The sequence below is a fragment of the Balearica regulorum genome, chromosome Z (genome assembly GCF_011004875.1).
Source record: "Balearica regulorum gibbericeps isolate bBalReg1 chromosome Z, bBalReg1.pri, whole genome shotgun sequence".
Taxonomy (NCBI): domain Eukaryota; kingdom Metazoa; phylum Chordata; class Aves; order Gruiformes; family Gruidae; genus Balearica; species Balearica regulorum.
The window spans coordinates 43,081,149-43,094,743 of NC_046220.1; the positions used below are offsets into that span (position 1 = coordinate 43,081,149).

At 39.4% G+C, this 13,595-nt stretch overlaps 1 protein-coding gene across 2 annotated transcripts in view; it reads left to right on the forward strand.

The window, feature by feature from the left end:
* The window catches only part of FRMD3 (FERM domain containing 3), a 146,306-nt gene that overhangs the window by 88,114 nt on the left and 44,597 nt on the right, over nt 1-13,595 (forward strand). For both annotated transcript variants that reach the window (XM_075740815.1, XM_075740814.1), the window contains 2 exons: nt 160-238; nt 13,086-13,183. In XM_075740815.1, coding sequence (XP_075596930.1) covers nt 160-238; nt 13,086-13,183 — 177 coding nt within the window. The remainder of the gene's footprint in view (nt 1-159; nt 239-13,085; nt 13,184-13,595) is intronic.

Below are 13,595 nucleotides of genomic sequence, written 5' to 3' on the forward strand. Positions count from 1 at the left end.
CATATGTATATGTAATATTTATTGGTTTTGTTTGAATCCCTGCCTCATGCTTTGGAGCTAACCATCACACTCTTGGAGGCCACTCTGTGAGAGTGATAGATAGATAGAGGCAATGTTCATTTGCTACTGTTCTCATGCTTTTTCTTTATAATGTTTCAGCTCATCCACCATATACCATGTGCTTTAGAGTGAAATTCTACCCACATGAACTCTTGAAGATTAAAGAAGAGCTCACCAGGTATTTGTTTGTTTGTCTGTGCATTTAATGTACGTCATTAAGAAGTTCAAAATAAGAGTTTGTTGCATAGGGTAGGGCTCTCACTATTTATGCTAAAATACTAGAATAGACAGACATTTTCACTACTGATTGCTTTTTTATGTATTGTGATACCCATGGATTTTTAAAAGCAGTTTAAGGGGATTTTTCTATAACATACAGAGAAGTAGTGATTTTGTTGAAGAACTTGCAGAATTAGAAGCAGTGGTCAAATGACTGGGCAAGGATTTTCCTGACTCTTCCCGTGGCAAAGATTGTGGTCTTGAGTGAGGTACTTTTGTGTCTTTGTTCTTCTTTTTTTGTGTGAAATAATTTGTGAAGATTAATTCCGTAATGACCCTAACGCTTTCAACAGGAACATGAATAGCCTCCCTGAATTTTCTCTTGTGTGTGTCTTTAGGACCACAAACAAGATAGTATTTTTAAAGTACTGATAGACCTCTAGGAAACTGATGTAGTGGTGCAATATATTTACATTTTTAAAATACAGCTGCTCTGGAGGTTAAGGAGTCTTGTTGCTTACATTGGATTTTTTCAGCTTATGGTGTGGAAACACAGATGAGCAACGGATCAGTCATACTTAACAAATGAGAGTTTTGTCCTTCCAACTAGCCATTGAGAATATTCTGTTACCCTGGGTATTTTTCAACAAATGTACCTGGGGGAAAAACGTAGGAAAGTAACAGCTCTTTTGACCTCTGCAGCAGCTGTGCAGGACTGTATGTACGACATACTGCGTTGTTAGTCAGCAGGTCACACTGCTGACTAATAGTTGCGTGTTGCAGAAGCACAGAGCGCCTGAGCGCTCATTGCCTTGAGTTTTCATTGATGCTTTCCCCAAGCCCTGCAAACTCTTAGGCTCAGGAGTCATTTCATGAATGGGAGTGATCCCATTATCCCTCGTCTCACTGAAAGTTTCAGGAACAGCTTGCGTTCTGCTGAATGGTAAGTTTATAGTTTGTGCAGAGCAGCTGGAACATGCAGTTCATCTTACAGCTGTTTATCTTGGGTGAAATAGTGAAACTGTTTAGCTGAGTGAACAGGTTGTAAACCAGGAAGTCAAGGCATTTTCATTATTTGTTAGTGTTTGTCCTTGGATGAACATTTTACTTCCTAGGAGCCAGAGTATAAACTTTGTATAGACCTTCCTCATTCAAGAGGAATTAATAGCTTTTTTTTTTCCTTCTTTTAACTGCCTGGATACCCTCCCAGGAGAAGTTTTATCAAAATGTAAAGCACCTAGAATTAGCTTACTGAAGTATATTGTGCTGTCAGTATGTTTTAGGCTTTGCCAGAACATTTAAAATTAATTTTTAAAATCAAGCTGCTGTATGAAAAATGTTTTATGGTCTTTTGTTAAAACTAATACTATTAAGACATTAAGAAGGAGAAATAATTTCTCTTTTCATATGTCCACCTTCTGCACATGACACCTTTTTGTATCATCTGATCAGCTTTATAGTTTCCCAACATTGCTATTTGGAAAGCTTTGCTTTGTCTCTGTCCAGGTCTCTTGCACAGTAACAAAGTATAGGAAATGCTCCTGAAATGAGCAAGAGAAGTGTAGTCACGTAACTCGCCTCTGAGAATTTGCTTCATCGTCTAAAGCAGAGGGTCAGATTCAAGGTGAAGCTCTAAATTGTCTTGAGTTAAGCATTTTTCTTGAATTGCAATGATTGGTGAAATTCAAGAAAGAAAAGGTCCATTAGAATTTGACAGAGGGCAGTCATGAAACCTTAATAGCTAGTTGGCTTTTTGGTAGGGTTTTTTTTTGTTTGTTTTAGATCTGCTCTGTTCACTGGACAATCACATTTGTTGCAGTGTGTGCTTAAGATGATTTGAAAATAAATTAATAATATTGTCATCCTTTGACTTAAAAGCCATCTGTACTTCGTAGCTCTATATACAGTCATCTGAGTGAGAGTAATAGTGCTTTGTATTTCTGCTACTCTCTGTGCGTGAGCATGTCACAGAGCTGCTCTTTTGCTTCTTCAGCTGGGTAGAAATCTGGCGGGTGTCTGTAGTCCCCATTTAGATAATGAAATTAAGATACAGTAAGACTCATCCTGTCACATTGTCATACTACTCTTTGGTTCAGAATATTAATTAACCCTGTCTAAATCCCCCATGTGGATTATTGTCAATGCAGTCTTTGTAAAAGCTTTATAGGAATAAATTTTTAATGAAGTACATTAGAGACATCAAAGAGATGTACAGATGTTAAAAAGAGCTGTTTTTCCTGCTCTTCTGTGGCAATAACTGATGTAAAAAAAAAATAATCATCTATTCAATACATGAAGCTCTGGGTGTATAGGGTAAATTGTTTGATTTCTGTGACAATAGTATAACATGGATAGAAATACTATTCAGGATTTAGACATCACTTGCCGGAAGAAAATTGAGTATTTGTCACCTCAGATTACTACTGCTTCATTTCTGTCCTATCTTTGGTAGGCTGGGCTGAACTGTAATCCTTGGGTTAGTCTGTGGTTTTACAGGTGGAACTATTTTCAGGAAATTAAGATGGAGAATTACCTAGCTGAAGTCATCCCTCTGTGATATTATAGAAAAAAACAACACTGTAAGAGCCTGAAAATGTGTGCACACCATGGTTTCAGAGGCCAGGAGTGCCTTGGGCAATGGATCAAGCCACGCACTTGCCTGTCACTGCATTTCGTTCCACCGCTAAGGACGCCTGTGAATATCGTCAGTCACATCGTACTATTCCAGACGCTTACTTTCATCTTCCCTTGTTTTAATTAACAATCACTTCCAGAGCTGTGCTTTTGGAATAAAATCAGTGCCTGCTTCTGGATGTTAAGGCACTTTGAGATATTATTGCTAAATAAGGAATTCTGTGGACTCAGGACACAATTTCTGCCTTTTGCTGCAGAAGGAGGTTCTATGTGGTCCTTGATCACTGTTTTCTCTAGAGTCAGCTGGTGTTAGGGTTGCAATTCACAAGTTAACTTCAGTGGCTGTGGGGGTTGTCACCTCGAGCTCTCTTGTTTCTGTAATAACAGACTATGTGAAACTCGGCTTGTTAACAGAGTCCAAATTTTGATGCACTTCAATGCTTAACCTTCTTAAGTCATCTCCTTAGTTTGTGTCAACATGGGTTTAGAAGATCTGTCCTTATTTTTGGAAATACTGCTTCTTCAGTGGGGCAGTGAGGCCACACATGTTTGAAATGTGCTTGAGAAAGACTAAAGACACACTTTTTAATAGTTAAACTAATCAGATGGGTTTTCCAACGCTTTTTAAAAAGTTGTGATGAGAAAGAGGCAAGGATTTAACTTATTTTTCTCAAGTGATTGGGCTTTTGAATTTTTTTCAGGTGCACTGCAAGCTCAGCGATTGCAACATGGATTGAATATAGATTTTTGAATAGTTTGTGTAATCTTTTAAACAGAAAGAGGTGCCTCAACCTTAGTATAAGAGTGATGTTGCTCTATGCTGTGGCCATCTCTGAGGGTGTGACTTCTGCTTCATGTGTAGTGTATGGAGGACATCAGGCTCTTCTGTAGCTTTCTGGATCTGATTGTCTAGCCCTTATAGATGATGTGAAGTTCAGAACAAAGTACTTCAGTTTCAGAAAATAGCATTTAACTGGCTTCATGGAACATCCCTAATGAGAGTAATAACTACTAGTTTTTAATTAGGCAATAGCAACATGACAAGCAGGTCTTCACATCTGCCTTGTTCCCTGCCACACACACCTGTAAAACATAATTTCTTTTTTTTTCTTGTTAAATTAGCATCTGCTCTGCAGCCTGTTTTCTGGCTGACACTACACAGGATTGGGGTAGAGGCCTTGGATATGTACATTTTCAGTATTACTGCTAATTTCCTTCTCTCCTAATTTTCTTTTTTTTTTTCTTCATCTTTTTGGTGCATTCCAGTTGTTTTTCCAGAGAACATGATAGGCTTGGTGGTAAGAGGGGATTTTCTTTAGCTGTGTGCATGTAACCACATGCAGAAAAAAGGATATTCTGGAGTTCACTATGATGGTCAAGATTATTCTGCTGGCATGGCATACAAACACATATAATTGCCATGAAGGAAGTTGTAACTACAGAAATCGTTCAATCTTCAGGACACACAGCATCCCACTACACTCTCTGGAAAGCACAGATACTTTTGCTCTGTGCCTCTCTTCACTATTCTTTGATCACAAGTCAGTGCCCCCGGGAGGGTGCACAGCTGGGAAAGCCTGAGATGCTGCATGTGAACAGAAGGGCAGCAGTCAAAGGAGTGTGAACAGATGGATCCAAAGACCAGTCACACTTGGGCACAGATTTTTACTATGTTACTTCTTTTCAGTGTTCTTGTTTAGGTACTAAATAAATCAGTGTTTGTTCTTTCTTATGTAATAAAGCAGCCCAAGGCCTCATGCCTTCTTATTTCCAAATCCCTACATTATACTGTGTATGTATAATTAAAATGAGAGAATATAAAATCATTTGAGGTCCCAAAGGAGTGATCTAAAATGCTACAGATAATACCGTATCAGCAGTAATCCGTGATTATTGTAGAAAAAACAGACCTAGAAGAGGGCATGGGTGAATAGCTGGTGGAATTAACCAAAGATGGATTATTTCAACTAACTTTCACCGTGCCCTTTTTTCATAATCCATATTTCCTAAGCCAAGAAGCAGTTCCTCAATCATTAAGCTGTCAGAAAACAGTGTAATGAGTAGTTTGATGAAAACAGATAAAAAATGTTTAACTGGAAGTCATATAAAATGACAAAGATGTGGGGTATGTAAACATAGCAAATTCAAGAGCCCTGAGTGAGCTAGCTTGGGCGGGGAAGAACAATACAGCTGTATGCATGCAATGCTTGACTAGTCCTGTCTCAAACAGCTGTACTTGCTATGGCCTTGTGCTGGAAGATCCTCAGGTTTTTCCTTCCAGAAGTGGGCGGTCAGTTGAGGTTGATAGTGCTCCAGCTGGTTTTTAATACTTGAATATCAAACCATTTATTTGCAAATCGAAAAGTCTTGCAATATATTCATCCTTCCACAGATGAGCCAATATGAGGTGGGCCTGTGCTGCTGAAGCCTGTTCCAGGCATGATTTAGGAATACTTCTGCCTGTCTGGGTAACCTGTCCTGCTTTTCTTGAGATGTGCAATGGTAGCTGTGTTTCGATGCCTCTGAAGTCCACTTGTCTCTTTTGGCTTTCTCAAGGCCATATTGGCAATTGGCAAGTGAGTTTATTGTTTTAATAGTATTGGGCTCACAGTTGATTGAATAGCATAGATCTGAAAAATGAATGAGAGTCACTAGTAAGAGTACTTAGTGCTAGCAGGCTTGCAGATAGCATTCAGGGCAGGGGAAAAAAAAATACCCAGGAGAGTCCTGGATTTTTTGATGGAGCTTGTGCTTGTGGGAGAAGGAGCCCTTACAGGTTCAGAGATCCTCCTGTAGTCCTCTAAGGGGAAGGCAAGGAGGGTTGAGAAGATGCAGTTCAGTTGTGGAAACTTGCAGAGGAGACTCTATTCTTGTGCTGCGGTGGGGCTTTTATGCACCCAGTATCCAAAACAAAGCTTGTCCCTGACCACTCCTTTGTCCTCTTTGTTCATTGGTGAAATGGATTCTTGTGTAGCAATAAAGTTTGATTTTTTCCCCTGTAGACAGTTCTGTCAAGCAGCTGGTTGGCACGGTGATTTTTCACACTTTTCCCTTTTCCCAAGGAAAGACCATACACTGTAATGCAGGCACTGGCCAGCTCCGAAGCCAGGAGGACAAGCCCATGTATTGCTAGATCCAAGTGGCAGTCATCATCCTGACCACAGAATTGAAAGATTTGAGATTACCGGAAAGCTGTTATTGAAGTGACCTTCCAACCCCCACCGCAGGGCAGAAAATGGACTATTTCTTTCTGAGAGAACAGTTTTGGTGGTGGTTTTTTTTGGTGTGGTGCTGTTTTTTGGTGTTTTGTTGTTGTTGTTGTTGTTGTTTGGTGTTTGTTTTTTGTTTGGTGTTTTTTGCCTTTTTTTTAAATACTATGGATCCAGAGCTTGTCTGATCATTTTGGCAATTTAGAAGGGACATAAGTTCAGGATGGAGTTACAGGGTGCTGCTACTTCCATTGTGTTTGAACCCTTGCATTAATTTACAGAAGGCATAGAACAAAGAGGGTGGTTCTTCCTGCAGGTGCCTGTTAACACACACAGACAGTCGTAGTTTCCAAACAGTCATGCAGTTTCCCAAATAAGTTAACAAGGTAGTTTCTACTACTTTTGGTGTTAGATATTTCAAGAGAAATAGGTTTTTCTTTTTTCCTGTGTTTGCAGATTATGTTTTGAAGCCATGATGGCTATGCCCCTAGTTCCTGCTAGAATTTGGCTTATGACTGAATAGGTGGATTGAAAGGGCAACTGCTGTACTAACATCACTTATTGCCATGCTTATTGGCGTATGTATCTGTTTTACAAATACTGTGATGGGTTTACTGTGATGGGTTTTTTGCTAGTGTGAGCAAAATTTTCATATTGTTCCTGAAAAAAAGAAGAGAAATAGATGATCTCTTCCTCACCCAAATTCACTAAAAGGTTTCTTGAATTATTATATTACAAATTTTAACAGTTACATTCCTGCCTATTCATTATAGTATTATTTTCTGGATCTGTTGCTCATGAATTTGACTAATCATTCTTTTTTTTGGACTTAGTAATACTGTTTTTCTTCACAGCCTCCTGAGGCAGTTAATTCATTACGTGCTGTGTAAGGTACTTTCTTTTGTCTGCCTGAAGCAATTTCCTGATTTGTCGTGGTTTAACCCAGCAGGCAGCTAAAGCAATCACACAGCCATTTGGTCACTCCGCCCCCTGCCCACCCCCAGTGGGATAGGGAAGAGAAACAAAAAGGAAAAAAAGGTAAAACTTGTGGGTTGAGATAAAAACAGTTTAATAGGACAGAAAAGGAAGACAATAATAATAATAGTAACAATAATGATAAAAACAAAAACAAACCAAGTGTTGCCCAGCACAATTGCTCACCACCTGAAGCCGATACTCAGCGAGTTCCTGAACTGCACCAGCTGCTGGCCAACCCCCCAGTTATATATGGAGCATGACATCACATGGTATGGAGTATCTCTTTGGCCAGTTTGGGTCAGCTGCCCTGGCTGTGCCCCCTCCCAGCTTTTTGGGCACCCCTTGCCTTCTCGTTGGCAGGGCAGTCTGAGAAGCTGAAAAGTCCTTGACTGCTTGGCCACAGCTAAAAACATCAGTGTGTTATCAACATTGTTCTCATCCTAAATCCAAAACACAGCACTGCACCAGCTACGAAGGAAAGAAACTCTAAGAAAGAAAATTAACTCTAGCTCAGCCGAAACGAGGACATGATTTCACTGACTTCCCCCTAGCTCTACTAGTGCAGGATTCAGTGAGTAGCAGTTCTGCATTTGCCTTTCCCACTACCCTCAAGGTTTCATAGGACTCGCTTTTATTCCCCCTCAGCCACCATCTCTCCTTGTAAGGGAGGCTCTATCCTCTCACTCATTTTAGTTTTTGTTCTCTGTATCAAGCTCAGCTATGTCCTGCTTAGGATGCAGAGGCTAGAGCTAGGTAAAACGTTCAAGCTGTGATTACACCAAGGCTTTAAATAGTGGCAAAATGCCCCTCTGTCTTGCTCACAGTATCTTTCCTGATGATGCCCAATGTTTTATTGGCTTTTTTGGCTGCTGCTGCACCCTATGTTGATGATTTTAGAGACCTGTCTGTGATGACTCCAAGATCTATCTGGCAACTGTGTTTTATTGGTAGCTAACAGAGTGTTTTTGTGGGTTTTTTTTTTATTTTATAAGATATCAAAATATTTATTAAATATTAGTAAGTAGACAAGCAATATGTTTTTAGAGAATATAATTATTTTTCTATTAGCCTTTTTATCTAAGTGGCACTGTAAAGCATAGAAAAGATGTTCTTTTATTTGTAGTTTTACATACTAGTATGTGGTAGTTGGTGTTTAGGTTAGATTCATAGACTTTGGCAGGAAACTAGTGCTCCTGCAGTGTACTTCATGGTATCTACTGTAGAAGACAGAATGCAAAATTAGTGTCCAGAATAATATACATAAAGAATTCATAAATTCTGCTGGGGGGAGGAGGGCACCCAATCCAGGAATATCGTAAACGTGTTCATTTGCCCTCTCCTACTCTGCACCTGAATATGCACAGTATCATGGGAAAGAGCAGTGCAGTCAAAGTCAGACATCACGCTGAGTTAACAATTTTTGAAACATTGTTGGATCTCTCGAGGTGACCGTGTCCGTCAGCTGGAAAGGCTGCGGCAACATTGGGAGAAATGCTTGTTACTGGAATAAAATGAGTGAAGTGACTTGAACACCGGAAAAAGCTACTACGTGGACAAACCACAAAGTTTGGCTATGGGAAAGCTTTCTCGCCTCATTAAACATCTTAAAAATAGATAAATAAATTGACTGTTAGGCAGTCAATGATCAGAGTCAATGATCTCTGGGGGTCATGAAGCCTGCTTAAAAACAAGAATAGATATTGCTGACCCTTCATCTGCTGTTGTGGGAAGGGCTTGGCTAACCTGGAGTTGAGTCATCTGTATTGCAAACAGATAATAGATGGAAATGAGGTTATTCCAATGATAGACATTTGTGAGTGTAAGCACTGAAGCATACATTTACTAGCTTGCTGGTAAGCCTGAGTACTTAGGGCTGTAAATCAGACTATAAAGTTGTGCCAGGGCTTGGAAAAAACAGCTGTGGTGGAAGGACACAAGAAGCAGCAAAATCAGATTTGATTTTGCAAGTTATTTCTGTAAGTGTAGGCAATTTTAAGTACATGAATAACCTTACTGAATTCAGGAGTCAGGTATACATTCATAGGTCTTTGCTGACCTGGGACATAAATTACTTTATCAGGATTATAAGCATCTGAGGTTGAGCCAGCCTCTGGGAAAGCTTGCAACATTGAGTTTCAGTCCAAAGTGCATATATCTCCTTCATTTGAAAGAACTCCTTAACATCTTAGTGTTGTTCCAGACTGCCCTTCCTGCTCTGAAGATGAATGATATCCCATGCAGCTTGCTGTGTGGGTGTTGTCTGTAAAATACATTCAGGCTCTCTCATTCTGCTCTGTGCGGGTATTCCTCTGCCCTTCTTACAATTGCAAGTGCTTCCCTTGTGTCCCGGCCAACAGTTTCTCCAGTCTCCACTGTGAACTGTGCTCTCTGCCTCTTTTCTGTTCTTGACTGTTGTCTTCTGTCTTGGAGATATTTTTTTTTCTTTTTTTTCTTTTTTTTCCCCTATTTTTTTCTTTTCTTTTTTCTTTTCTTTTTTCTTTTTTCCTTTTTTTTTCTCAGAAGTTAAATAGTTCCTTGAAAGTGCAATTTTGAACCATATGATTAAGGATTTCAATGGTCAAATGCATGCAGCAACTCAATAGCACAGAACCTTAGTGACAGAAAAAATAAACTTCAGTATTTTTATTTAAAACATTATTAGTGTAATAGAAAGGTATGTGAACAATTTAAGATGCACCCACCTGCCCCCCAAACAGCCAATGAAACAGTGCAACTACAAACCCCCTTTCATATAAGGGAGGAAAACTAGAGCTGCTTCCTCAGACCAGCAAATGCTAGGGATTATATATTTTAAAGCAAAAACTGATGAATGGCCTATGTTTGTGACAGAGGCTAGCCTACATGATGGCTTGTGTTCAGCTCTGTCATCCCAGGATGGTCACTGGGAAGAAGTCAGCTCTGAGGCATAAATGTTCTTTCCCCTAAAATTATACCTTATGTGCTGGTTTGGTTGTATATCCTCTGCTTACTCTTACTTATTTTCTCTTAACATACCTCTCAGCAAAAACTGAATATGTATTTGTGTTTTCCCAATCGTTACAGAAAGAAAATATTTCCTGGTATATTAGGGAGACAAAACAATGAAAAATGTGTTATACTGAAGTTATGAGAAAATTATAATATTTTAAATTATAATTTTTAATTAATTTTAAATATTCTGAATAACTTCCAGAGCCAGTGATTTAGCTGGAGGGCATGAACAACAATACATTTTTATTAACTTCATGTAACTGACAAAAATGCATATATTGACAATTTAGACTGAAAGAGTATATATTATTTTTTATTGTAATGAAGCTAACTTTGGGGGGTATTTTTTTGACAGATTTTGTTAGTTTCATATTGCAAACAAGCTTAAGCAAGAAACTAATATAAAACCTATATTTATTCCTGTTTGATTTCTTTCTGGGGAAAATAAGACCATGCATTTCTTGTTTTAGATTAGCTCAGATAACTGAGACTATTACAGATGCAGAAATTTAACAAAGATGTTGAGGATCTTTGATCCTGGTGAGCAACAAACTATTTGCTTAGAAATGACACAAGTATGCGCACTCCCACCCAAACTCCCATGTTCATCTATATAGAATTTAGTGGAATGTATATAAATGACTTTTTGCCCTCATTCTGAGGGATCTCTGTTGATGCTGCTGTTGTCTTTGATCCTAAGTGCTGGTGTAGTATCTTAGTGACCCATCACAAACTGTTGTATTATGGCCTTCCCCCTGTATTTCAAAAAAATTGTTTTCAATTTTATTGAATTCAGATATGTGTGTTTTCAGGTTTATTCTTACAAAATAACCATATACTGGGGGGGGAGGGGACTCCCTGCCATCTCACTTCAGCAATCTAACGTGATTTATTGCATAGGATTTGAGAGAGAGAAAGAGGGAGGCTGCCTGACTGTTAAATAAGTGCTTTGAGTCAATTCTTGGACATTTTCCATTTTCCCTGGGCTCTGTAGATAATGGCTTGTAATAGCTGGTCAAGGTGGGCGGCATTGGTGCTTAATCCTGTACATGGGAAAAAAATTCCTGCAAAATTTTTTTTTCTTCTTTTAAATACCAAAATATTCATAGAAAAGTAGCTGTTCATAGTGTTTGCCTCCATCCGTACAGCTGGAGAGTTGGACTGGGCACAGTTCTGGGACTTCAGATTCGTGGTTCTCATCTCAGCCTCATGTCTGCAAACGTAGGTCAGGAGCGGTGGGTTAATATGCTTTTCCAGAAGCCTATTTACTTTTGTATCTCATTATAATCATTTTCAAACTCAGAAACCACCAATGTGCAGTGTTGCTGGAGGTATGTTGACCTTACAGCTCAGCTAACAAGCCATGCTGTGAAATCTTGGGATGCCCTTTCATGGGTGGCTTTTTTTGGCACTTCTTAAAAGGTGAACTCAGTTTGGCCTCAAGCTAATGGTCACTCTGGAGAACAACAACCCAATTTTTCACCCTGGCAAGGCTTACCAAAAGTTTTAGGACGAGGACTGCTCATTTGCCCAAGTTATGTGTGGTATCTGCATCAATATTCTGAGCATTTTCCAGTGGGCTGTCGTTGCAGATTAAGAATTTTTACTGCATCTTACTGAGGCCTTCGGTTCACCCTGATGCAGTTCTCCTCTGGGAACTAACTACCTGTACTGTAGCAGTACCAAATTATGGAATTGAATTAGTGAGCTGTTACTGGACACTGATTATAGGGGGAGGAGGGGGAAGAGATTGGAAAATAAATAAAAGGCATTGGAAGTAGAAGGTTCCTGTAGGAACTTGTGATGTTGTAACGCAGAAGGGATGTGTTCACAATGAGAACGAATTGCTTTTCTCAGTGTTAACCATCTTGTATTTATGTAGCATTTAGTAACAATCCAAGGAAAGAAGGAAAATTTCTCTTGCCCTTCAGATAATACTTCCAGTCTTGCTTGAATCTAGAACTCACTGTAAGCTACCTGGTGCAGGAGCTCATGGTACGCACAGAACCAAGTAACTTGGGCAAAGTGTTTCTGACATCAGTGTTATTCATAAAACACATTTTTATCAGCTATAGCTCAAGGTTGGAGAGGACTGGCAGCATTAAGAAATATCCTGAAGGCCTGCAGAAGCCACTGAGTGTGACAGCACACTCTAGATAGGTGACTTTATCTGGCTAAAGCAATGCTTAAATGGTTTATTTTCCCAGAGGGATGAAGCTGCTGAATGGTGCAGCTGCAGCCAGCTAGGTGGCTGGGAAAGGAGCTGCGAGTGAGTCATGGGGCTGTGAGCTTGTCCATCCCTGGGAGGCTGCTCTTGGGGAGGAGAAAGCAAAAGGGAAAGCAATGGCCTCCACAGCTGTGCCTCTCCTCTCTTGCCATTAGAAATAATGCTGCTCTGTGGTAGGAGGTGCATTTTTGCTTTCTTCCCCCCAGTTCTTCTGGAGGAAGAACAGCTCTGAGACGAATGGGAGAGGTTTCCCCCAGGCAGGTCCCCTGTGCCTGCCGCCCCTCTGGTCCCCAGGGAGTTGCTTCTGTCTCAAAACTTCATCCAGGATTACTCGCAGATTGAAAAACAGAAAAGGAAAGAAATCCTATCCGCTGGGGTCAATGTGCTATTTTGTCTACAGTGATAGAGACTGATTTCCTTGTGTAAAACTGTATTTAATGAAATGGGGTGTGCTGAAACGCTCTTACACTACTGTAATTTATTTTATTAATGAGCATTGTAACAGCTGTACATTTTAAATAAAGTACCCTCCATGCTATCTCTCAGTGGGTTTTTGTTACTTCTGCTGTCATTATTTCATTGTTATTAAGAAAATTCTCTTGTCTTACATCTAGTTTTTTCTGTGGTTATGCTTTGCCTCTTTTTCCTGCCATTTAAGGTAGCATGAGAGAAATCTAGAAGAGTTGCACAACTGGTTTCACACTGGTAAGTTAAATCTGTTACAAAAAGATGCCACATTGTTTCCTAATTTTTTAATTATATTTCAGATACCTCTTATATCTACAAATAAAAAGGGACATATTCCATGGCCGTTTGCTGTGTTCTTTTTCTGATGCTGCCTACCTGGGTGCCTGTATTGTGCAAGGTAAGTACAAACAGCAGGCTTTTTGTAAATACTTAATTCATAGGTGTGTTCAGTATAAAGAGAAACTCAAAACTGTTGTGGGAATATAGCTAGCAATAATTTTTTTGTATGTGTGTGTGTGTTTCCCTGTGTTGACATGCACTGTAAAGTGTTTCAAGTAATTCAGCCATTTAGTCCACTAAAGCCAAACTGGAACTTAAAAAAAAATTTAAAACAACAGGTTTTCATCAATGTTAGATTCCAGTAATAAACAAAGCAAAATTCTATTCTGAATCCTGAATGTAGATGTAGCCTATTCCGTTTGTACTAAGCAGGAAAAAGTGTCATTCAGTGCCCTTTCTTACGGTAAAGACGACCTGTGAGATGATGGAATCTCATGTCAAAAAGCGTAGATGTTATTCAAGGAGAAAGG